The sequence below is a fragment of the Balaenoptera acutorostrata genome, chromosome 16, assembly GCF_949987535.1.
Source record: "Balaenoptera acutorostrata chromosome 16, mBalAcu1.1, whole genome shotgun sequence".
Classification (NCBI taxonomy): Eukaryota; Metazoa; Chordata; class Mammalia; order Artiodactyla; family Balaenopteridae; genus Balaenoptera; species Balaenoptera acutorostrata.
In genome coordinates, this window is record NC_080079.1 from 37899587 (window position 1) to 37925546 (window position 25960).

At 40.4% G+C, this 25960-nt stretch overlaps 1 protein-coding gene across 3 annotated transcripts in view; it reads left to right on the plus strand.

Annotated features, from left to right (window-relative positions):
• Positions 1–25960, plus strand: part of SLC16A12 (solute carrier family 16 member 12) — a 95385-nt gene that overhangs the window by 56983 nt on the left and 12442 nt on the right. For all 3 annotated transcript variants that reach the window (XM_057530477.1, XM_057530479.1, XM_057530480.1), the window contains exons 3-4: positions 13405–13653; positions 25110–25213. In XM_057530477.1, coding sequence (XP_057386460.1) covers positions 13544–13653; positions 25110–25213 — 214 coding nt within the window. In that variant the 5' untranslated portion in view covers positions 13405–13543. The remainder of the gene's footprint in view (positions 1–13404; positions 13654–25109; positions 25214–25960) is intronic.

Below are 25960 nucleotides of genomic sequence, written 5' to 3' on the forward strand. Positions count from 1 at the left end.
CTAATATATAGAAATACAATTGACTAAAAAGAAAAAGTAATAAATTTCAGTTCACCAAAATTAATAGTTTCTGCTTTTCAAGATGCACCATTGGGAAATGAATGGGCAAACCACAGAATAGGAGAAAATATTTGCAATACATATATCTACAAAAGACTTGTATCGAGAATATACAAAGAATTCTTGTATCTCAATAATAAGATAAACAACCGAATTAAAAATGGGCATGATATTTGAACAGAGGCTTCACAAAAGAAGATATATTAATAGCTAATAAAACATGAAAAAATGGTTAACATCATTAGTAGTAAGGAAAGTACAAATTAAAATTACAGTGAGACTCCATTACACACTGGAGCTCTAATATGTTACGGTAATATCATACAGCCATGTTGAAAAACAGTTTGGCAGTTTCTTCTAAAGTTAAATATACACTTACAATATGACTCAGTAATTTCATTCCTAGGTATTTACTCAAGAAAATGAAAACATATGTCCATAAAAGACTTGTATACAGATGTTCACAGAAGCTTTATTCATAATGGTCAAAAATCGGAAACAATCCTAATGTCCATCAACCGATAAATAAATTGTAATATATCCATAAAACAGATTACTATTTAGCAGTAAAAAGGAATCAAGTACAGGTATGCACAGCAACCTGGATGAATCTCAAAACATTATCATAGGGACTTCCCTGGTGGCGCAGTGGTTGAGAATCTGCCTGCTAATGCAGGGGACACGGGTTCGAGCCCTGGTCTGGGAAGATCCCACATGCCATGGAGCAGCTGGGCCCGTGAGCCACAATTGCTGAGCCTGCGCGTCTGGAGCCTGTGCCCCGCGACGGGAGGGGCCGAGATAGAGAAAGGCCCGCGCACCGCGATGAAGGGCGGTCCCCGCACCGCGATGAAGAGTGGCCCCCGCTTGCCGCAACTGGAGAAAGCCCTCGCACGAACCGAAGACCCAACACAGCCAAAAATAAATAAATAAATAAATAAAATAAATAAGAAAATCCTTTAAAAAAAAAAAAAAAAAAAAAAAAAAAAAAGAATCTGCCTGCCAATGCAGGGGACACGGGTTCAAGCCCTGGTCCGGGAAGATCCCATGTGCTGCGGAACAACTAAGCCTGTGTGCTACAACTACTGAGCCTGCGTGCCACAACTACTGAGCCTGCACACCTAGAGCCCGTGCCACAACTAGTGAGTCCGTGTGCCACAACTACTGAAGCCACCGCAGTGAGAAGCCCGAGCACTGCAACGAAGAGTAGCCCCTGCTCGCTGCAACTAGAGAAAGCCCGCGCACAGCAGCGAAGACCCAGTGCAGCCAAAAATAAATAAATAAATTTATTTTAAAAAAATTATCATAAGTGAAAGAAGCCAGAAGCAAAATAGTCCATATTGTGTGATTCTATATTTATGAAATCCTTGACCGGCAAAACTCATCTACATCAACAGAAAGCAAACCAGTGGTAACGTTATGCTGAGGTTGGTGGAGATTAACTGCAAAGGAGCGTGAGGGAATGTTTGGGGTGATGAAAATGTTCTATATCTTGATTGTGGTGGTTTTACATGAGTGTGTACATTTGTCAAAAGTCATCAGAATGTAGACTTAAAATGGGTGTGTTTTATTGTATGTAAATTATACCTCAATGTAAAAACGTTTCTAGCAGGTTTTGCAAGTTTAAAGTAATGTCTTTCATTTAGCTCAGTCTTTTTTGAGTCAATAAGCAGCCAAATTGAAGGTTGATTTCTGTATAAAGGTCATTTCTCCCCTGTATCGTGTTCATCCCTCCCTCTCCTGTACGAGTGGTTGGTTTAGGGGAGAATTCATGTGACCTCATGGTAACGGTGGTTGGCATGCAGATCCGTGAATTCTCATTGGCCTAAGCAGAACTGTCCCTAGTATTGGTCACTGGGCATCCTGCTGATGAAACTCATCTTGGTGGTCTCTAGGTAGTGGCTTCTCTCCTCATTGTGTACTGTGATGACATATCTGCTGCTGGTGGAACTTGTAGTTTGTACTCTCTGACTGTCCAGCACGTGGGGAAATTCCTCCCCTTTTTTGCTGTAGTTCTTGAGGATCAGCCACGATTTCCATTTGGCTCAGGTTATTGGTCACGGAGTCACTTTCCCCTTGGCCCCAGCCCTGCCTCTCCTCTCTTAGCTGTCTTCTACTGAGAACATGAGAGAGCCTCAGATCACTCCTGCACCGGATTGGCGGTGAGGGACAGTCGGTGGACACTGTCTCTGGCTTTCTCTCTGCCCAGACACATCACAGGCCAAAGGCACCCAGTGAAGCAGTGTCTTCCCATTGTTACCCATGGGACACACAGCACAGGCCTTCTTACTGCAGCTTCCCCCTCAACTGCTCAGGTTCCTATGTCTTCTCTCTATCACATACCTACCCCTGGTCAAGGCTCTAGTGGGTGGGAGACATGGTCCCTGAGATATCTGGGCAGCTTGTCATTCTTCCTTTAAAAAAAAAATGTCCCCTTCCTCTCTTGGTGTAGGCTTCTGCTCTCCCTTTCTGTGTGATGAGAACTTCCTCTACAACACAATACTGTGACTTCTTACTTATAAATGGATTTATTCTGGATGGGACCCATTTCCTTGTTCCACACAGCAATAAACAATGAGCATCGTCTACCAGGTATCTTAGATATTGGGGAAGAGATACTTAGCAATCAGCCAACTGGGTTAAAGTTTAGGCATCAGTAATTTGACGCCCTGTTTTTACAGATTAGGAAATAGTGGCAGAGAGGAAGTGATTCACTCAGGATCATACGACTAAATAGTGTCACTTGGACCCAGCAGTCTTGAATCCCACTCTTGGTATCTTTCTGCCACACACCTCTACCTCTCTTATGTCTGCAAACCAATTTAAAAAGTAAGGATACTGCTAAAGGTTAAGGCACTGGAAAGAAGCAGAAAGGATCGAGGAAGGAAAGAACAATGGAAAGACAGTGTTGGGAGCCTACCCAAAAAGTGCCTTTTCTCCAACTGCATACTAACTGTAAGAAATGTGTAGATTTTCTACTGATAGAAGGGATCACTTCAGAAAACTATACTGAGGGCAATGTGAAAGATTTGCCCTACAAATGGAGTGCTTCACTGGAAGGTGATCGACTGTTAGCAAGAATTCTTTGCACATGATTAGATTTTTGAAAGCAAAGAGGACAAAGTGAAATTGAAAATATATCCCAACCTGCACTGTTTAAGGAGTAACCTTAGAGGAACATCATAATATAGAGCCTCTTTTGTTTCAAAAATTATTTTTCTGAAGCCAAAATGAGAAGCAGAATGCAATTATAGTTTAGTGGTTGGATGTCAAAATAAAATAAACAGAAGGCTGCTTAGTAAAATGAAGAATTGCACGATGGAAATGTACTTTCTTTGCTTATAGTTGTAGGTATTCTCTTAGTGAAGACTTTTCCATTATATTTGTGTCATATCGGGTGGGTTAATTATTTACAAGAGGCTCAGGCTGATATTCTAAGGGAACCACAGGCTGCTCCAAAGTCTCCAGGAAACTAGGTTAGCCTTGTTTAACCTGTGCATCTCTTCTGAATACATATAAATCTATTACATGACCTGTTTTGAAAGAAACTCACATGTTGTTTTGTGAGCAGCAGTATACCCCTGAGTTAACCTCGGGGTTAACCTCCCCTCCTACACCCCCACCCGCTGCTTCCTTTGGTCATGGTCACTCACATGAATGAGTGCTTAAGCTTTACCATGGCTTGTTGACAGAAATGCCCAATAACAATTTTGAAATCTGGAGGGCAGATGGGCAAATGCACTGTCCAAAATCCACCAGAGCTACTCATCCCTGTTTTGACTCAGATACAGTGTTGTCAGGCAAGTCCCTTTACTTCTGAGAGCTTCAGCTTCATCATCGTGGAAGGGGGGAAATCGTGCCCATCTCTGAGGCTTGTGAGGCTCAAGGGCGACTATTCATGAGGAATTATTAGTAACAGTCTCGCATGCTTATGCTTTCAGAAAAGTCCTTTCTCCCCACCCTGGAACCGTGTGAGGATGTTCCCTGTTCTGTGGTTTACCCAGCTTGACTCTCACTTACAACATACCTTTGCTCACTATGCTGTTACTTACATTTTTTATTTGGATTTATGCAATTATCTTTTTATGAGAGACCCTCACCAACATTCTTAACTTATAAGTTGTGGGAATGCCAACGGAGGTTGTCTAACTGAAACAAATAAAAATGGAATCATCTGGGGATAGCAGAGGCAAGGTAAAAATTAATGATGTTAAATATCTTTTAAAGAAACAGAACATTTTATTTTGCCAAGGGCTTGTTACCTTCCCTGTGTCTTCTATGGGATAATCACCTAATTTTCAATGTGCAGCATCAATAAATAATATGGTTATTTTTAGTCCTGGAGAAACCATACAAAAGAGATTTTTGTGCTCATATTTACACTGCAGGAGTAACCTGAAATATTTATTTCAGAAAATTATATATAAAATGGTATTGAATGCAATTTTATTTTATTTTATCTTATTTTATTTTAATTAATGGACTTTATTTTTTAAAGAAATTTTAGGTTTACAGAAAAATTGAGCAGAAAGTACAAAGAGTTCCTGTGTACCCTTTCTCCTTCCCCCACCAATTTCCTCTGTCATTAACATCTTAGCTTAGTGTGGTACATTTGTTACAATTGATGAACAAATATTGATACATTATTAACTAAAGTCCATAGTTTGCATTTGGGTTCACTCTTTGTGTTCTACAGTTCTGAGCTTTGACAAATGTGTAATGTCATGTATCCACCATTATAGTATTCCACAGAATAGAATGCAATTTTGAAAATAAATCTTAATTATACCATCCCACCTAAATTTCTTTTTTCATATTCTTCCCATTCTCTGTGAGTTACAAGTATACAACTTTTACAGAAGTTTTACATAGCTTCCCTCACATTGTACACACAATTTTAGAGTCCTCTTTTTGCTTTAGCATTGCATCATAAATGTTTTCCCATATTTACAGTATTTTCTTCTTCTTTATAATTTTAAAGGATTGTCTATTATCCCATTTGTTTGACGTATCATAATTCTCTAGACATTTCCCAGTTGTTGAGCATTTAGGTTGTTTCGGTTTTACGTTATTCATAGCACAGCTATTATTTTTTGCTGGAAGTGTTCAGCTTCTCTTAAATTATTTTCTTAGGATAACTTCCCAGAACTGAGATTACTCTTCAAAGAATATGAATAACTTTCTAATCCTTGATCCGTTGCCCTATGTTGCTTTCCAAAGGGCTGTTGCATAGCACTGCCTGTCTCAGAATTTTTCAACAGCACTGGGCAGCACAGACCGAGGATGGTCTCACACTGGCCATTTATGGGTAGATGGCTTTATAATCTTACATTAAAGACAGTTTAACCTTGGGGACTATTTTAACAGAAAAACCTCTGAAGAGGCTAGGACTATAGTAAGCTTTCTAAGCTTTGGCTTTTTCACTTGTACAACCGATCCTATCATTTCGTGACACATATTTGTGTCCAATCGGTGAGTTATTACATTGTGTGTGTTTGTCCGCGGGTGCTGGTAGAATCGCCGGTGCTAGTCCTACTGAAATTGCCAGAGTGCTAGACGTCAAGCATGCCATACACATGACTCACATATGGCTGTTCAAGAAACTTTGATTTATGGCAACACAGTATAGGCAGAAGTGGAAGATCTTATTGCCTAAAGGAGTCAGGCAGGTGTTGTACATGAGTGAAATAGCACAGGGATTGGACAATACAGGAGGTCAGGGGCAGGCTGAAGGGGCTGTACAGGCGTTATCCAAAGGAAGGGTGCGTCATACTTGACTCCAGCTGATGGCTGCCAGGAAGGAATGCCAGACCAGTATCTTTAGCGCTGTTAGTTTTTCAAGACGACTTGGAAATCTGGATTTTTAGATATCTTAGCTGGTACAGGCTGCTATAACAAAAATCTTACAGCCTGGGTGGCTTAAACAACAGACCTTTAGTTCTCATAGTTCTAGAGGCTGGGAAGTCCAAGATCAAGGAGCTGGCACTTTCAGTGTCTGGTGAGAACCCACAGCCTGGTTCATAGATGCCATGCTTTTACTGTGACATCATATGGCAGAAGGGGCAAAGTAGCTCTCTGGGGTCTCTTTTATTTTTTTTATTTTTTAAACTTTGCATCCCTTGTTGGATTTCTAATATTTATTTATTTATTCATTCATTCATTCATGTTGCGCCGGGTCTTAGTTGCAGCACACAGGATCTTAGTTGCGGCATGCGGACTTCTTATTTGTGGCGTGCGTGCGGGATCTAGTTCCCCCACCAGGGATCGAACCTGGGCCCCCTGCATTGGGAGCACAGAGCCTTACCCACTGGACCACCAGGGAAATCCCCTGGGATCTCTTTTAAACGGGCATTAATCCCATTCTTTATGCGCAGGGCCCTCATGACCTAATCACTTTCCAAAGGCCCCCACCGCCAAATACCATCACATTGGAGATTAGGTTTCAACATATGCATTTTAGGGGAACAAATTCAGTCTATAGCATTAGGAAAATCTCATATTTACATGTGGCAACCAAAGTAAACATTTTAAAAACACTATAGGCCTAACAAAAATGTCCTGAAGTTTGATTTGCTCATTGCTGCCAGTTTGTGACTGTTCTCATCTGAATCTAACTACGGTCCCACAAAGTACGTAGAGGGGATTTTTTTTTTTTTTTTGTACAAACAAAGAAGCTAAGGCTCAGAAATTATTGTTCAACAGATTATTGACTGCTTGTCCCGCTAGGATGTAAGCTCCCTGAAGGCAGGGCCATTGTTTATTTTCTTCACTGCTCTAAGCCCTGTTCCTAGAATAGTACCGGATGCATACTGGACACACAATAAATATTTACTGAATTAATAAGTGATGAATAAATGAAAACAGGTTAAGTCACATGGCAAATAATATCTATGTTTTTGTACCAGATACTCCTCATGATTGATTGATTGATTGATTGATTTATACTGAAGTATAGCTGATTTACAATATTATATTAGTTTTAGGTGTACAACATAGCGATTCGATGTTTTTTATAGATTATGCTCCATTTAAAGTTATCATAAAATATTTGCTATATTCCCTGTGCTGTACGTTACATGCTTGTATCTTATTTATTTTACACCTGGTACTTTGTACCTCTTAATCCCCTTCCCCTAATTGCCGCTTCCCCCATCCCTCTCCCTGCTGGTAACCATTAGTTTATTCTCTGTGAGTCTGTTTCTGTTTTTTTATATTCATTCCTTTGTTTTATTTTTTAGAGTCCACATATAAGTGAAAACATACAGTATTTGTCTTTCTCTGTCTGACTTGCTTACTAAGCATAATACCCTCCAGGTCTATCCTTGTTTTTGCAAATGGCAAAATTTCATTCTTTTTTATGGCTCAGTGTATTCCAGTGTATATATATTATATACCACATCTTCTTTATCCATTCATCGGGGTTTTTTTCAATTACTTTTTTTTAATTGAAGTATAGTTGATTTACAATGTTGTGTTAGTTTCAGGTGTACAGCAAAGTGATTCAGTTATACATACATATATATATATATATTCTTTTTCAGATTCTTTTCCATTATAGGTTATTACAAGATATTGAATATAGTCTCCTGTGCTATACAATAGGTCCTTATTGTCTATCTTTTTTATATATAGTAGTGTGCAGGTACTCCTCATATTTTATCTCATTTTAATCCATACAACATTCTGTGAGGATAATATTAGCCCCATTTTATGGATGAGAAAACTGAGGCTCAGAGAGTTAAAGTAGGTTGCCTGAGTTCATATAACTCATAAGATAGAGAATCAGGACCAGGAAGGACCCGGATCTTCCTCTGACTGCTAGTTCTTTTTGTTCTTCTACCCTGCACTCTGCCACCATAGCCATAAATATCGATTCTCTCCCACCCCATCCTCCCAGATATTGGCATTTTATTCTGCAGATCAATGCATCACATCTCCCTAGAACAGGGGTCTGCCCACTTTCTCTGTAAAAGGCCAGATAGTAATTATTGTAAGTTTTGCTAGACTAAATACTTTTACTTAGTTGCAACTACTCCATTGCCATTGTAGCATGAAAGCAAAGACAAAATGCAAATAAATGGGTATGGTTGTGTTCCAGTAAAATTTTATTTACTAAAAGAGGCAGCAGGCCAAATTTTGCTTGAGGGCTGTAGTTGGCTGATTTCTGCCCAATGAGACAGAAAAATTATCTTATTTAAAAGGTGACAAGCTAGCTAAGTGGCTAGCTCACTGTATAGATATTTAAATTCTTTTCTGGTTCTTTGGCTTGACTTCATAGTTCATAGAAAATATTTACTGTATACACCTTAAATTACCCCAACATTGCAGTGGTGTGCTAGTTAAGTGTTTAACAACTGGTTGTCTCAGAGGATACAAAAAGTTTGGATGTGTAGTTTACCAATGTATGGTTTCTGTGGTAGAGGCACGCCTCACATGGCCAGTTTCAAGCCACCAGTATGACATCACTGAACGTGGCATGGGGATGAGAGGCAGCAGATGCTGACTTCGACATACCACTGTCTGCAGGCATGTATCCATTTGTATCCTCTTGGCCGAAGTAACAGAAATCTCAACTAGTTCCCACGATAAGTCAAATGGGGTTTCCCTGGTGGCGCAGTGGTTGAGAATCCGCCTGCCAGTGCGGGGGACACGGGTTCATGCCCTGGTCCGGGAAGATCCCACATGCCGCGGAGCAACTAAGCCCGTGAGCCACAACTACTGAGCCCGCGCTCTGCAGTAAGAGAAGCCACCGCAATGAGAAGCCCGCGCACCACAACAAAGAGTAGCCCCGGCTCGCTGCAGCTAGAGAAAGCCCGTGCACAGCAACAAAGACCCAACACAGCCAAAAATAATAAATAAGTAAAAATAAGTAAATTTATTAAAATAAATAAATAAATAAAATAAGTTAAATGTGTTATGTTACCTAACAAGCTAGATAGGATGGCTCCAGAATTGGTTAGTTTAGTGGCTCAGTGACATCATTAAGGTTCCAGGTTCTTTTCATCTTTCTGCTGTGCCTGCAAGATGGCTTACTGACTTTGTCTTCAGGCCAGCTTCCTTCATGGTGAAGAAGTGACGGCTGTAGTTCCAGGCGTCATATCCAGATTCAAAATGTCTATAGGAAGAAGCAGGGCTTGTTTCTTTCCTGCGTCTCTTCTTAAGAGCAAGAAAATCTTTTCCAGAGGACTTTCCCTCATACTTCATTGGCTGGAATTGCTTCACCTCCTAGTCCCTAAGCACTTACTGCGAAGGGAAAGGGAGACCAATCAAAAGCCATTCCCTGAAACAATGGATTGGGCCACCCTTCCCTGAAGCAAATGGCTGCTGGAGAGAGAGCAGATAGAGTAGATCCCTGAACCAAGCCAGGGCTATGATAGAATGGAGGAGAGGTGGGCTGTGGATTGGGCGTAGGCAACCAGCTCTGTCTGCTGCAGTAGGCTGTGTATATTAAAGTGAAAATACAAGTATGGTAGATCTTTTAAATGAGTTTTTCTTTGAGTGTTTAATATTGGGGAGGAAAGTAGTTGACTATTAAAAGTAACCTACCCATGACTGCCCTCGCAGTCCAGTGGCTAAGACTCCACGCTTCTACTGCAGGGGGCGCAGGTTGGATCCCTGGTCAAGGAACAAAGATCCCGCATGCTGCATGGTGCAGCCAAAAAAAAAAAAAAGTAACTTACCCGTGACACAAAGTTATGTTTTGTAGGGACTGACCCTGAAGCTCCAGAGTGCTGGAGACTCCTCTGGTTGTTTTGAAATCAGGGAGAGTTCCCTAGCTGATCAAGTCAGTGACCTTAGGCATGTTTCAGGGAAATGCCAATGGTACCATTTAAAGAACTGTATTTCTAGCTGCATCAGGCTGCAATTAATGTCCTACATTAATTGTAGGACATTAAGGCACACACACATTAAGGTGTGCCTTCAACGAGAATTATATGCGTATGATTAGGTTAAAATGTATATGAACTTACATCAAGGAATAAGGAAAAGTAGTGGAAGTAGTGTAGGGCATTGGTTAGGAAAAGTAAGACTAGGGTTCATATCCCATTTCTGCTCCTTGGTAATGATAATAATAATTAGGAAAATTACTGCATCTCTCTAGTCTGAGTTACAGTATCTGTAAAATAGGGATAATAATACCTACCGTCTATGGTTGTTGTAAGGATTAAATGAGATACTGTCTATATAACGCTGCTTCATAGCAATGTGGCCTATGGATGGTCTGAAAAGCTACCTCCATATTGTTGTTTTCACTTAGCCCAGTGTTTTGGCTATGACTCTGTCCCTAGGCCAGTGATTAGCAATATTACCATTTCAAATAATAATTTTGACTTTCTGTCAATCAGTAGGCTTAATATTTGTGTCAGTACTGCTCTTCTAATACTTCTGATGGATTTATACTCTCCAGCCATTCACTCCATCTCCTTTGTCAGTCTCCTCACATTCACAGGATGGCCAATTAAGATGAAGAGGGATGCACTTCCAGGTCTTGAAAGTGAGCAAACCTAAGTGGTCTACGTGGACTCACTCTTGTTGCCTTTGGCTCACTATCTTTGCTCCGCATTTGTTCTCTGAACTCACAGGCTGCCAATTTGTTCCTGTGGCTTCAAAGATGAACGCTTGCAAGATTTTACTGTGAGCCATTTTCTTGAGAAAGTCATGGTTTTAAAGTAAATTTTTCTTCATTAGACAGTTTGGTTTGTCCATAATTTACCAGGTGGTGTGTGGTCTATGGTCACCAAACAATGCATGCTTAGTCATATTTGAAATGATGTTTTATTTATTTATTTATAAAGAGCAGTTTTTTTAAAAATATTCATTTAATTTATTTATTTATTTGGCTGTGCTGGGTCTTAGTTGCAGCACTTGGGTTCTTTTAGTTGCGGCATGCAGGATCTTTAGTTGCAGCATGCAAACTCTTAGTTGCAGCATGCGGGATCTAGTTCCCTGACCAGGGATCAAACCTGGGCCCCCTGCATTGGGAGTGCAGAGTCTTAGCCACTGGACCACCAGGGAAGTCCCTGATGTTTCATTTAATTAATATTATTTAAAATTTGTTCTGGTGATCATTATAAAATTGTACCCCAAACTGGGTGATTGGCTCAATCCAGTGGAAAAATCATCTGTTAAAACTCTGATTTAGTCTCTTAAAAAATTCATCCCTAACTGTAATTAAGAAGCTTGATTGACATGCCAAAGTATACCATAAGAAACACTTGATCTCACAGTTCTTGTGGGACCACATTCAGGCCTCGCTTAGTTGGGCCTGGCTGGCTTGGCTCAGGGTCTCACAAAGCTGCAATCAAAGTGTCAGCCAGAGTGTGTTCTCAACTGGAGGCTCAACTAGGGAAAAAATCTGCTTCCAAGCTCACTTGGCATGTTGGCAGAATTCATTTCCTTTTGTTGTAGGACTGAGAGCTTTAGCTTTTTGCTGTCACTTTAGCTTTTTGAGGCTGTCCTCGGCTCCTACTGGCTACCCACAGTTCCCTGCCACGTGGCCTTCCCCATGGCAGTGTGCACCACGGCAGCCTGCTTCTTCAGGGCCAGCAGGAGAGTGAGAGTGAGTCGGCTGGCAAGGCTGAGTCTTATTCAGCATGACCTAGTCATGGGAGCCATGTGCCGTCACCAGTGCCATATTCTGGTTAGAAGCAAGTCACAGGCCCCACCCATGCTCAATGGAAGGGATTCACAAAGACAAGAACAGCAGGATGTGAGACCGTAGGGGCAGCTTAGACTCTGTCTACAAGGAGCTGTGTGTGTCTTGCTTATCGCTGAATCCTCAGTGTCTGGCATAATGCCTAACACATATTAGATACTCCATAAGTGTTGGTAGTTGAATGAATTAATGTTGCAGATATTACTTCTTTGAATCACGTGTTGCTTTTTTTTCCCCCCAAGTCTGTGGTTTACCTTTTGGTCTTATTTATGACATGTTTTGGTGTATAGAAATGTTAAATTTTAATTTAGACAAATCAACAAAATTTCCCCTTGGTTTGTTAACATTACTTTACATCTCAGGGAGTCCTTTTCCCGTCTAGAGGTTAGATAATTATTTGCATATGTTTTCTCCTAGATTTTAAATGACTTCTTTTTTACATTTAACTCTGATCTATCTAGAAGGTTAAGAACTAAATGGAGGGACTTCCCTGGTGGCACAGTGGTTGAGAGTCCGCCTGCCAATGCAGGGGACACGGGTTCGAGCCCTGGTCCGGGAAGATCCCGCATGCCATGGAGCAACTAAGCCCATGCGCCACAACTACTGAGCCTGCGCTCTAGAGCCCGCGAGCCACAACTACTGAGCCCGTGCACCACAACTACTGAAGCTCACGTGCCCTGGAGCCCGTGCTCCGCAACAAGAGAAGCCACTGCAATGAGAAGCACACGCACCGCAATGAAGAGTAGCCCCTGCTCGCCGCAACTAGAGAAAGCCCGCGCACAGCCACGAAGACCCAGTGCAACCAAAAATAAATAAAATAAATAAATTTATTTTTAAAAAAAGGAATTAAATGGAGAGTTGTAACGGGAGGTAGCAAATAATCCTTTTTTTCCCCATCCCTCTTTGCTACCTTAAATAAGGTTGTACTGAATTATTATGTGCTAGCTTCTGGGCTTTCTATTCTTTCACTTATTTTTCATTCTCTTCTTGCTTCCATTTTTTCCATCTAAGAATTATAGCATTCTTGGTCAGAAAGGCCAATGCAGTTACCATCAGAATCATTCAGTATAGTAATTAAGACATAGCCTAAGCTGTTGTAACAGAAAGACTCCAGAATAGAGAGCCTCAAATAAAGCTGAGGCTTATTTACCTTTGGTGTAACAGTGAGGGGTGTGTGAAGTCGGGAGCTGGAGAGGCACCTCTTCCCCACAGAGTCATTTGAGGGCCCAGGCTCCTTCCATCCTGTAGCTCTGCCAGCCCCTAGGGCGATGTCTGGCCCTGTGTGGTTGGAACTGTTTCATCCCCACATCCACATTCCAGTCTATGGGAAAGGAGGTGGTGGAAGTCTTAAGAAAGTGCCTTTGCCTTTGAGCTGAGGAACACGAAGTGGCATGTATTATTTTGCTCATATCCCTTTAGTCTAGACTAAACCACGTTGCCACATCTACCTTCAAGGCATGGTATCCAAACTGTCGTCATGGATTTGGCTAAAAGTTGAAAAGATCTGTTATTTAAAAAAAAGAAGAAGGGGGAGAGGTTGCAAGGACAACTAATGGTCTTTGCACCAGGCCAGTATTCATAGTTAATGAAGAATCATATTTAAGAGGAAAGTAATGATCATTTTCACCAAGTGAAAAACTATCTTTGGATATGGCAATAAAATACAACTATGTCCTGATTTTTGGTTTTAGATGGCCAGTAACCCATGTGCCAGGTAGCACTCTATGCCAGTCTTGAATGCCAACAGGAAATCACTGGACAGCAGACCTTTCCAAGATCATAACTGTGCTGTTGGAGTAACTTGGAAAAGAAGAAAAAAGAACTGAAGCCATGGCAAAAGTAAATAGAGCTCGGTCCACCTCCCCACCGGATGGAGGATGGGGCTGGATGGTTGTGGCTGGCTGTTTCCTTGTTACCATCTGCACCCGGGCAGTAACCAGGTAGGTGGGACTTCCTTCTCGATTTATTATCAGATGACCTGGCTTGTCTTTTTTTCTAAGTCGGCTTCATTCTAGTTCTGAACCTGTCATTGTGAAAATATATGTTTTGTGCGCGTGTGTGTATTTCCTTTGACTGCTCGGATATCTTTTTCTTTGCAAGGAGTGTGATTTTCTGACACTTAAAAGTCCTGGATAGTGGTCTCTTATAATCTCTGGCACATAAACCTGGAGTGTTAGGACATTTTTCAGCTAAATATTATGGCTGTGCCAGACATTTATTTTCATAAGCAGTTCATCCCACAAAGGACAAATATATAAGCTCAAAATAGTCCTTGAAAACCTCTCAGCTCACCAGGAGACTGAGCCGCTGGAAGCTTAAAGCCTAGAATTTAAATTCTTTTGCTTCATTTTGCACTTGGCTGTGGTAGCGGAGGCTGGTTTCTAGGTTGAAGGAGAGAAAGAGCATAAATACAGGGATTCTCTCATCTCATTTGGTCATGTTTCCTCTTTTCCTTTTGCCCAAGGGCATAGCCTTGACTATACTTAAATTAAACGTGCGTACACTGAGATGCGTTCATCTCATTTACATTTGGAATAAAGCCACACTTGAAATCTGCATGTGCTAGCTCTCTCCTCTAGAGGTGCCTTCATTCAAATTGAACTGTGTTGCTCTTCTCTGGCAACACTCCCTTGGCAGCCAAAGAAACTGATTTGCACTACATAACTTCACTTGATGGCATCATCAATAAAAGCATCGATGTTCCCCCCATAACAAATAGATAACGCAGGAAAGAAGCAGGATGTTTGTGTTTGCTACAATAAGGATTCGTTGATTATGTGTCAAAATAAACTGTAGATCTTTTTAAAATAATATGATGGTTGAGTCTGATTTTTCTCCTGTCTAGATTATGGATCTTGTGTTCTGGGAGTGAGGAGGTCATAGAGTTAAAAGGAATCTCTTTCATCTTGGTTCTTACATGTGGAAGCTTTCATCATTCCCATGAGAGGAAAGTTCTGGAAGTGAGCTTAGTGCTTCTATAAGAAGGGCAGCTGGAAACCAGAAAAGAGGATTGTGGCTGGCAGCAAAGGCCTGTTTTCAGAGGTTCCTGGGAGAGGCTGAGAGGAGGATACCTGAGCACAATAGGCTCAGAGGAGGAAAGGGTGACACACCAGGAAGCAGCCAAGAGAACTGGAGACAGAGACTAGGAAAGCAGCCTGCACGGTGATTTGTCAATTCAGAGGATCAGTGCCTATTGGGCAGTTAATTCTTTTTCCAGTTTTATTGAGAACTAATTGACATTCATCGCTATATAATTTTAAGGCATGAAGCATGATTTTTTTAATTGAAGTATAGTTGATTTACAATGTTGTGTTAGTTTCTGGTGTACAGCAAAGTGATTCAATTTTTTATATGTGTGTGTGTGTATATATATATATATAACTGAATATATATATTCTTTTCCATTATGGTTTATTACAGAATATTGAATTTAGTTCCATGTGCTATACATTAGGACCTTGTTGTCTATCTATTTTATATATAATAGTTTGTAAGCATGATGATTTGATTTACATTTACTTTAGGTTCAGCTAACATCCGTCTTCTCGTATAACTACAATAAAAAGGAAAGAAAAGAAAAAAGAAAAAGACTTTTCTCTTCATGATGAGAACTCTTAGGATTTATTCTCTTAACAACTTTCCTATCTATCATACAACAGTGTTAGCTGTAGTCATCATATTGTTCATGACATCCCTAGTACTTATTTATCTTATAACTGGAAGTTTGTATTTTTTGACCACCTTCCTCCAATTCCCTTCCCCTCCCCCCCACCCCCACCCCCACCCCCCGCCTTGGTAACCATAAGTCTGATCTCTTTTTATATGCACTTGGTTGTTGCTTTAGATTCCACATATATTTAAGATTATACAGTATTTGTCTTTCTCGCTCTAACTTATTTCACTTAGCAGAATGCCTTCAAAGTCCATTCATATTGTTGCAAATGGTAGGATTTTCTCATTTTTTTCTGGCTGAATAATATTCCATTGTATATATATACCACACCTTCTTTATCCATTCATCCATCCATGTCTTGGCTATTAAAAATCATGCTGCTATGGGCATGGGGGTGCAGATATCTTTTCTAGTTAGTGCTTTCATTTTCTTTGGATCTATTCCCAACAGTGGAATTTCTGGATCACATGGTAGTTCTATTTTTATCCCTACTGTTTTCTATGGTGGCTGTACCAATTTACAATCCCATCAACAGTGCACAAGGGTTCCCTTTTCTCTGCATCCACACCAGCATTTGTTATCTCTTATCTTTTTGATGATGACTATTTTAACAGGTGTGAGGTAATAGCTCATTGTGGTTTTAACTTGCATTTCCCTAATGACTAGTGATGTTGAGCATCTTTTCATGTACCTGTTGGTCTTTAGTATATCTTCTTTGAAGAAATGTCTATTTAGGTCCTTTGCTCATTTTCTAAATTGGGTTATTTGCTTTTTTACTCTTGAGTGGTGTGCATTCTTTGTATGTTTTGGATATTAACCCTTTATCAGATATGTGGTTTGCAAATATTTTTTCCCATTCTTTTCACTTTGTTGATGGTTTCTTTTGCTGTGCAGAAGCTTTTTAGTTTGATATAGTCCTGCTTGTTTATTTTTTATTTTGTCGCTTGTGTTTTAGGTGACATATCCAAAAAATCATTACCAAGATCCATGTTGAGGAACTTTATTCATATGTTTTCTTCTAGTAGTTTCATAGTTTCATGTCTTATATTTAATCCTTAAATCCATTTCAAGGTAATTTTTGTGAGTGGTCTAAAATGTGGGTCTAGTTTTATTCTTTTACATGTGAATATCCAATTATCTCAGCACTATTTACTGAAGAGACTGTCTTTTCTCCATTGAATATTCTTGGCTCCCTTTTCAAACATTAGTTGATGCTTAGGTTTATTTCTGGGTTCTCAGTTCTGTTCCACTGGTTTATTTGTCTGTTTTTAGGCCAGTACCAAACTGTTTTGATGACTACAGCTTTATATTATAGTTAGAAATCAGGAAGTGTGATACCTCTTTCTTAGGATTTCTTTGGCTATTTAGGGTCATTTGTGGTTCCATATAAATTTTAAGAGTGTTTTATCTACGTCTGTAAAATATGCCATTGGGTTCTTGATAGGAATTGCATTGAATATATAGATGGCTTTTGATAGTGTTGACATTTTAATAATGTTAATTCTTCCAGTCCACAAACATGGGATATCTTTCCATTTATTTGTGTCTTCTTCAGTTTCTTTCACTGATGTCTTGTAGTTTTCAGCATAGAGATCTTTCATGCTCTTAGTTAAATTTACTGTATTTGAGCTATTGTAAATGGGATCAATTTCTTTATTTCTTTTTTGGAAATTTTATTGTTAGTGTATACAAACACTACTGATTTTTGTATGTTAATTTTATATCCAGCAACTTACTGAGTTCATTGATTAGATCTAAGAGCCTTTTGGTTGCGTCTTTAGGATTTTCTATATATAAAATCATATCATCTGCAAATAGAGACAATTTTACTTCTTCCTTTCCAATTCTAATACCTTTTATTAATTTTTCTTGCCTGATTGCCAAGGCTAGGACTTCTAGGACTATGTTGAATAGGAGTGATGAGAGTGGACACCCTTGTCTTGTTCCTCATTTTAGAAGAAAAGCTTTCAGCCTTTTACCGTTGAGCATGATATTAGCTGTGGGCTGGTGACTTATGGCTTTATTATGCTGAGATATGTTCCTTCTATGCCTAATTTGTTAAGAGTTTTTATCATAAATGGATGTTGAATTTTGTCAAATGCTTTTTCTGTGTCTATTGAGAGGATCATACAATTCATTTCTTTCATTCTATTAATATGATGTGTCACATTGATTGATTTGTGTATGTTGAACCATCCTTGCATCCCAGGAATAAATTCCACTTGAACCTGGTGAATGATCCTCTTAATATGCTGCCGATTCAGTTTGCTAGTATTTTATTGAGAATTTTTGCCTCTATACTCATCAGGAATATTTGGCCTGTAGTTTTCTTTTCTAGTAGTGTCCTTTTCTGGTTTGGTATTAGGATAATGCTGGTCTTATAAAATGAGTTTGGTAGTGTTCCCTCCTCTTTGATTTAAATAATATGCTTAAAAGTTAAACCATACATCTGGAAGGTAAAAATTCAAACAATACAGAAACATAAGGTAAAGCCTTTTTCTCCTCACTTCCTGAATCCCTGTTTCACTGCCTAAAGTTAATCTCATAAATAGTTTCTTGAGATCTGTCCAGAAATTTTTTTAAAAACCTTATGTCCATATATAAAGCATGTTCTTTTCATTTACACCAATGGGATCATATTATACACACTGTTTTGAACTTTTTTTTTTTTGCTTAATAATATCTTTTGGAAATATTTCCATATCAGCACATATGGCTCTACCTCACTGAAAGATAGGTGCTTAAAATTTCACCATATGGATGTTTCCATAATTTATTTAAGACATTTTTATTGATGGACATTTATATCGCTTGCTGGTTTTTGCTTTACAGACAATGCTACCATTTATAATCCAGGGCATTTAAAAATCATATTTCACTCTTACCTTGTAACTGATGATGCTTCCTTACACATAAAATTTATATAAGCTTAAAGTTATGCAGGCTATTAAAGTTGTCATTCTCATTTATTTACTCCCTCTGTTTGTTAATGTGCATTGATTACATACTTTTTCTTCGAGACATCTTGTTACCAAACACATTATCTATGTTAAGAGTCATATTTCAGGACTTCCCTGGTGGCACTGTGGTTAAGAATCGGCCTGCCAATGCAGGAGACACGGGTTCGAGCCCTGAGCCCTGGTCCGGGACGATCCGACATGCCGCGGAGCAACTAAGCACATGAGCCACAACTACTGAGCCCATGTGCCACAACTACTGCAGCCCGTGTGCCTAGAGCCTGTGCTCTGCAACAAGAGAAGCCACCTCAATGAGAAGCCCTCGCACCTCAACGAAGAGTAGCCCCTGCTCACCACAGCTAGAGAAAGCCCGCGCACAGCAGCGAAGACCCAATGCAGCCAAAAATAAATAAATAAATTTATATAAAAGAATCATATTTCATAGTGTAATTACATGGCATTCTATTAATAAATTGACAAATTGAATTGAAGTTGATACTTGCAAAACAACACTTGTTTTAAATGTTTAAAGAAAACCCCCAGCTCTGAGACCTACTTTTTTCTCAGTCTTCTGGGTCTAAATTAACTTAATTACAATAGATGTCTAGAGTCCTGTGGAACTGTGGAGCTCTTTTAACAACAGCTGAATTCCTGTAAATAATTGCTAATGTTAGCTGAGCACTTACTCTGTGCTTGTTGGCATTATTCCAAGCACTTTTCATTGATTAAGTCATTTAATCCTTATAATAACACACAGAGGTTGAATAATATGTCCAAAGTCACATGGTGAGTAACTGGCAGTGCTTTTACCCACTGGGCTACACTGCCCAGTGGGATACTTACTGCATTGACTTAGTGGATAACTTCATCAACCAGAAAAAAGTCTTTACCAAATATCAGATGTTGTCAGCCTCCAACTCTACCAGAGAAGAATTTTATAGCAGAGTGACAAGATAGAGACAGCAAGTATGTTGACTCTTGAGAGAAAGCATCTTTGAGAACATTGTAACAAACAACACTTGGGTGATATTATGAACAAAACCTGTCAACCCCTGAAGGATGTTCAGAGTTGTTCGCTATTGCAGCATGATCTAATCCACTCTGACTGATGCAGTCATGCTTCCCCAAATGCTTAATTTATAGATGAGGAAACCAAGACCGTGAGGGATTAAGAAGCTTCATCAAAACTCTCAGTTATTCAGCACGGGAATCAGAGATCAGAACCGAGTCCTCCTGACATCTGTCAGATGCACAAATATTCCAAGGGACACAAAAATAATTTGTAAAGTGAGAAGATCATGTGCTCCCAATAAGATTTGTTTTCTTTAAGGTCATGCCTGTGTTTAGAAGGCATAACTCATGAAACTTTACCATTTGAAAACTTCCACGGTCCTTTCCTTTTGGAGAACAAATTAAAATACAATAATTCTTCCCATATTTCATAAAAGTCACAGTCATTCAGAAGCATGTGGGACTTCCCTGGTGGCACAGTGGTTAAGAATCCGCCTGCCAGTGCAAGGGATACGGGTTCAAGCCCTGGTCCGGGACGATCCCACATGCCGTGGAGCAACTAAGCCCATGCGCCACAACTAGTGAGCCTTTGCTCTACAGCCCATGAGCCACAACTACTGAGCCCGCATGCCACAACTACTGAAGCCCGCGCGCCTAGCTCCACAACAAGAGAAGCCACTGCAATGAGAAGCCCGCGCACCGCAACGAAGAGTAGCCCCTGCTCACCGCAACTAGAGAAAGCATACACGCAGCAACGAAGACCCAACATGGCCAAAAATAAATAAATAAATAAATTTATATATTAAAAAAAGAAGCATATGTATGTGGTTATTAAATTTTACCTCTGACAAGCCTACTCACATGTTTGGACAAGAATCTCAGGTGTTACTTCTGAATTTTACATAACTACAGTTTGATATGACTTGTCAAATCAGTTGGAAAAAACCCATCAAACAGAAAACAAAACAACAGAACAAGATAAAAAAAGTCACAAGAAATAAACATAGTCCCACAAATATTAAATCCCCCAAAACAATTTAGTGGAGAGAAGAGATTATGATTTACAACACCAAAATATCTTATTATCGTTTGGGGTGCTTTCCTCTTAGTTGTCCTATGTTCTTCCACATTTCCAGCTTCTGCATCTCTCTTTTACTAATTCTTTCTCTCAGCTTATAAGCTCAGATTCTCCACACCTCTACTGTACCGTATCTAGCCACGTGTTCCTACATAGCTGCCATCCGTTCTTCCTCTTCCTTTCTCATTCACGTTCTTGAAGTTGCTACTCAACCATTTCACTTCTTTATCTTCCAGTCACTTCTCTACCAGCTCTCAGCCTGCCTTCCCTCCTAATTTCCTTCCTTTCGTACCTTGAACCTTGAACAATGTTTAATGAGCACCCCATACATGGAAGCTATGGTACTAGATATTTGGGATTCAATGCAAGATAAGACAGACATGGTCTTTGCTGTCACAGAGCAAGAGTCTAGTGGAGAATACAAACAAATGCAAAGAACATCGCCACACAGTGTGGTAAGGGTCCAGCATGTAGTGGAAATACTTAAGAATGGTATCAAGCCCAGACTCAGGTAGTCAAGGAAGCCTTCCTGGAGAAGTTGACTATTATCTTGAGACTAAAAGAATGAGGGAGGCTGGGAGAGCATCCTAGAAAAAAAAAATGCTCAGAGGTGTGAAAAAGCATGTGTGGTACGTCAAAAGTTGTAGAAAGAAGTTCAGTCTCTCTGAAGTGAGGAATGCACCAGATGGGAAGAAAGGAGAGATGCTAAGAAGGACCAACTTACGCAGGGTCTCTTAAGTCATGTTAAAAAGTTTGAAGCATCAGGATCTGATTTGTGTTCTAGTGAGGACACTTGGACAATGGAGTGTAGAATATACTGAAGGTAGCCAAGTGTGAATTCAGGAAAATCAGTTAGGAGGGTTTTGGCTGCAGTCCAGGAGAGAGGTGTTGTCATGAATGATAAATGATAAAGGCAATGGAGCTCCATGGCAGCATTTGAAAGATATGTATAAGGTAGAATAAGCAGGATTTGATAGTTGATTAGATCAGTGGTCCTGAACAGGCTGATTTTGATCTCCGGGGGGACCTTTGGCAGTGTCTGGGGACATTCTGAGCAGAGGCCAGTGACGCTGTTAAACATCCTGCAACGCACAGGACAACCCCCAGGACAAAGAATTCTCACGTCCGAAATGTCAATAGTGCTTAGATTGAGAAACCCTGGGCTGAGGATAACTTAACTATTTTGATACTGAGCTATAGCCAAGAAATCATTATTCACTTAAATCGAAGGCCTAAGTGGTTAGGAGAAAATAATAGACTTTTTGTACTAGCCTAGCAATCTTTAGGATGTTAAGAAACATCGTAGAGTTTCCTGTTATTATTGTACCGAATTAAAACTAGTATAAGGCTCTTGCAGTTAGCTCATGCTTTAGAAAAAGTTCTGCAATATTTTAATTAAATTTAAATTTATATACTCAGCCAGGTAGTTTACGTTATCATTCTCTGCGTTTTCGTTGTGACTATGTTTCAGTCCTCCAAACTCTGATATAATTATTAACCTAGCATCGGATCTACTATAGCACGTTGTCTGGTTTCTTAAATCAGTGGAAGGGGAAGGACACCTTTCGATGTCCCTTTGATAGATATCATCACATACTGTGCTCAGTGCGGAGGACAAGAGCGGGACTCTGGTGAATACGGAGGTCTGCCATCCAGAGGGCCTCAGCTGCAGGCTGAACGTCAGCAGGCAGCTTGCAGCTGTCAGTGTCCGCAGGGTCCCCCTCACCTGCGCAGAGCTGCCTCTCCCGAGAGCTCGCCCTTCCAGCGGTGCCCACGTCCAGTGATTGACGGAGGGAGGTGCGTAAAGGCCCGCCCATTTCCCTGGGGATTGGCTGAGGCCCGTCAGGCCTGCGTCTGTTTGCCCAGCTCTCTCTACCCAATCCTGCTCCCGTCCTCTTCCTTCCACAAGTGTCGATCCCTATCTGTACTCTGCACATCAAACTCCATCCCAGTACCTTCTGGGACTTAGCATTTAGCACCCTATACCAGGGGTCTCCAAGCCCCGGGCTGCGGACAGATACCAGCCCGCGGCCTGTTAGGACCAGGGCCGCACAGCAGGAGGTGAGCAGGGCGAGAGTGAGCGAAGCTTCCTCTGCCTCTCCCCATCGCCCGCATTACCTCCTGAACCATCCCCACCCCACCGCACCACGCCCCGCTTCGTGGAAAAATTGTCTTCACGAAACCGGTCCCTTGGTCCCTGGTGCCGAGAAGGTTGGGGATCGCTGCCCTATACCGTCCCTTTTCTCTTTCCTATCACCAGGACTGACAACATAATTACAGGGCCTGGTGCAAGATGAAAATGCAGGACCCCTTGTTCAAAAGGCAGGGAAAAAAAGGGCCGGTAAACGTACTAAAATGGGAAGCTTTTCCTTTTTTTCAGTGGTCTCGGTTTTTCACGGTGTTTTAAATTTACTATTTACTGTTGTTCTGAGTAAAGAAAATGGAAATGTTAAATTAGTAGCACAAATCTGCCATTCGTCTTTATATTACCGGTAGCCCTACCTTTTACTTTCCTTCTGTGTCATCATTTTCAGCATAAGCGATCCAGAGAAGCAACACGAGTAAGAAAGGATCTGATAGGAATCCTCGGCCCTTTGCCTTTCTTTAAACACCATTGCCTTCTTCTGCATTTGAAGCAAGTTTTGGTTTGAAAGGAAAGCATGGTCTCTCTCACTCCCCTGTACACAGGCTCACTCAGTTGTAGGTGTAACACACTTACCTGGTACTCAGTCTGAGTCTTACTGGACTCCCACACAAGAGTCTACTGGAATTCTGCGCCCTGGGGCATCTCTAAGACTATGTGCAAATGGAAAAGCACAGAATTGCAGACTGAAGAATCCGTGGCTCTCTGCTCACATGCATGCTTCGTTGTCCCATTGGACTTCACTTACAAAATGCAAATTCAAAGATAAAATTATTAGGAATTTTAAGGCAGTGACAGCTGAGTTAAGCCAAGTTTAATGCTTCTGAGTGCCAGATTCTGTGCGACTGTATAGGTTGTATGCCCATGAAGCTGGACCTTCATAACAGCAGTCCTGATTCACCCTGATTCTCTTCCCCCTTCTTTAACTTTTCCATCACTCACTTTTACATCCAGCAGCAACTGGAGAGGAAAGAGAGAGTAAAATAACAGGTTATTAGGGGCTGCTGAAGCATAATGAGTTGGAATGTGGTCCTATCCAAGGAGACAGATAACCTCCTATCTCATCCCCAAGCTGCAAGGCCTGATTTCTTTCCCTGCTATCACGGAGCTCTAAAAGCTTCCTGTCCTGAATTATCTGTGTGTGGTTCATTCCAAACTATTGCTTCTGGATCACTTATGTCTTGTTTTTCCTAAGTAATTAGCTATTTTTCAGCATAAAAATTTCTCTGTCTCTGTCTCTGTTTCTGTCTCTGTCTCTGTATATACACCCCCATACATATGTATACACACACACACACATAAATTTCTGATTGTATAAGAAATCAGGTTCACTGTAAAATAATTCAAAATGCAGAATAAAGACAAAAAAATCATTTATAACCTCACCAAGCACATATAATGACCGGATACATTTTCGTTTATATGCTTTCAGGCTTTTTCTAGTTACATGAACTACATTTTTATAAAAATAAGCCCTTACTATATGAGCTATTTTGTAACTTACTTTTTTACTTAACATTATATTGTGAATTTATTTCCAAGTCAATAAATACAAGTCAAATCATTTTTAATACCTAATAATATTTCATTTTATTGATATGCTATAAGTTACTTAACCAGTCCCTTACTGACGGACATATATGCTGTTTACAATATTTGGCTATTATAAATAGTTCTCCAGAATATATCCTTTTATGTGTATCTATTATTATTATCATCACCATCTGTTTATTAACTTTGCTTAAAACCTAGAAGTGAAATTGCTGGGTGATGTATAACACTTTATTGTCAAGTCTTAACTTGTATAACAACCTCTTAGAAGTTTCAGATGTTAGTGAAACAGTATGATGCATAACAATCTATGTGTCTGACCTGTCATCTATTCCATAAGACCTTCCCTGCAGCAGTGATCTTCACATCCACTTGGTTTCAGCAGCTGCTCTAGTGGGTGAACACTTGTTTCTTTTTTTTCTTTAATTAATTAATTAATTTATTTATTTTTGGCTGCGCTGGGTCTTCGTTGCTGTGCACGGGCTTTCTCTAGTTGCGGCAAGCAGGGGCTACTCTTGGTTGCAGTGCGTGGGCTTCTCACTGCAGTGACTTCTCTTGTTGCAGAGCACAGGCTCTAGGCGCGTGGGCTTCAGTAGTTGTGGCACACAGGCTCAGTAGTTGTGGCTCAAGGGCTCTAGAGCACAGGCTCAGTAGTTGTGGCTCACGCGCTTAGTTGCTCCTCGGCATGGTGGATCTTCCTGGACCAGGGCTCGAACCCGTGCCCCCTGCATTGGCAGGTGGATTCTTAACCACTGTGCCACCAGGGAAGTCCTAAACACTTGTTCTTATCCCTTAGAACATCCCAGTGGTTGGCTTCTGATTTCCCACTTATTACAGGCCAGCAACGTACCATTGAAAATCAATTAAAACCCCTGGAGACTGGAACAGATGATTGAACCAAAACTTGAAACTCTCAATCAAATACATGTTCATTCTTTTTTTTTTTTTTTTGGTATAAAATGCTTACACTTTTTATTTTTCAGATGTATTTCAATTTTTTTTGTGGACTTCCAGACATACTTCTCTCAGGATTATGCACAGACAGCCTGGATCCATTCCATTGTAGACTGTGTGACCATGCTCTGTGGTGAGTATCTCCAGGGATAGATAATTACTGGCTACCCTTGAACTATACATGACAGTGACCTTCCACTGCCTTTGATGACCAGTTTTTCTGAGTAGAAGGGCTATGATTAAAAATTGGCTAAAACCATATAAAAAGAAAAGTATGATCCTGCCTTTAGCCAAACCCACCCAGATGTGCTTTTGCAGTTAACATTCTTGGCTGATGTCAGATGGACCAGGTAGTGAACACAGTCAATTGGACACATACCTATAGAGATAGGGAACTGGGCAATCACAGGACTTGTCCTGATTTTGGACGCAGTTAACCGTACAGTATATGCCCTTGCTTTCTTCTGAATGCTGTGGTCCCCTCATTCTCCAGCCACATAAACAGCCATTGGAAAGCACCATGAGCCATTTCAATGTGATCTCCTTAAATGAGTGCCAACAATATGTGCGTCACATCTCAAGTCTTGTTTTCATTCTCGTCCCTTCCCAGAGGGCTCAAAGTTTGGCTCGTTTTTCATGCATCAATCTTCATTCTTAGAGAAGTATTGTAGAAGGATAGAATGGTGCAATCATGAGATAAGCACATTCACTACGGCTGTAGTTTTCATCAAGAGCCACACAGGTGCTATGTACAGTGTACAGAGTGTTCTCAAGACTCATGGAATCTCTCATCGATCTGTATAGTAAGGAAAAACTAACCTTGAGATTTTTCTTTTTAAAAATTTCCAACCAAAGTTATTAAATGAGTGCCATAGAAATT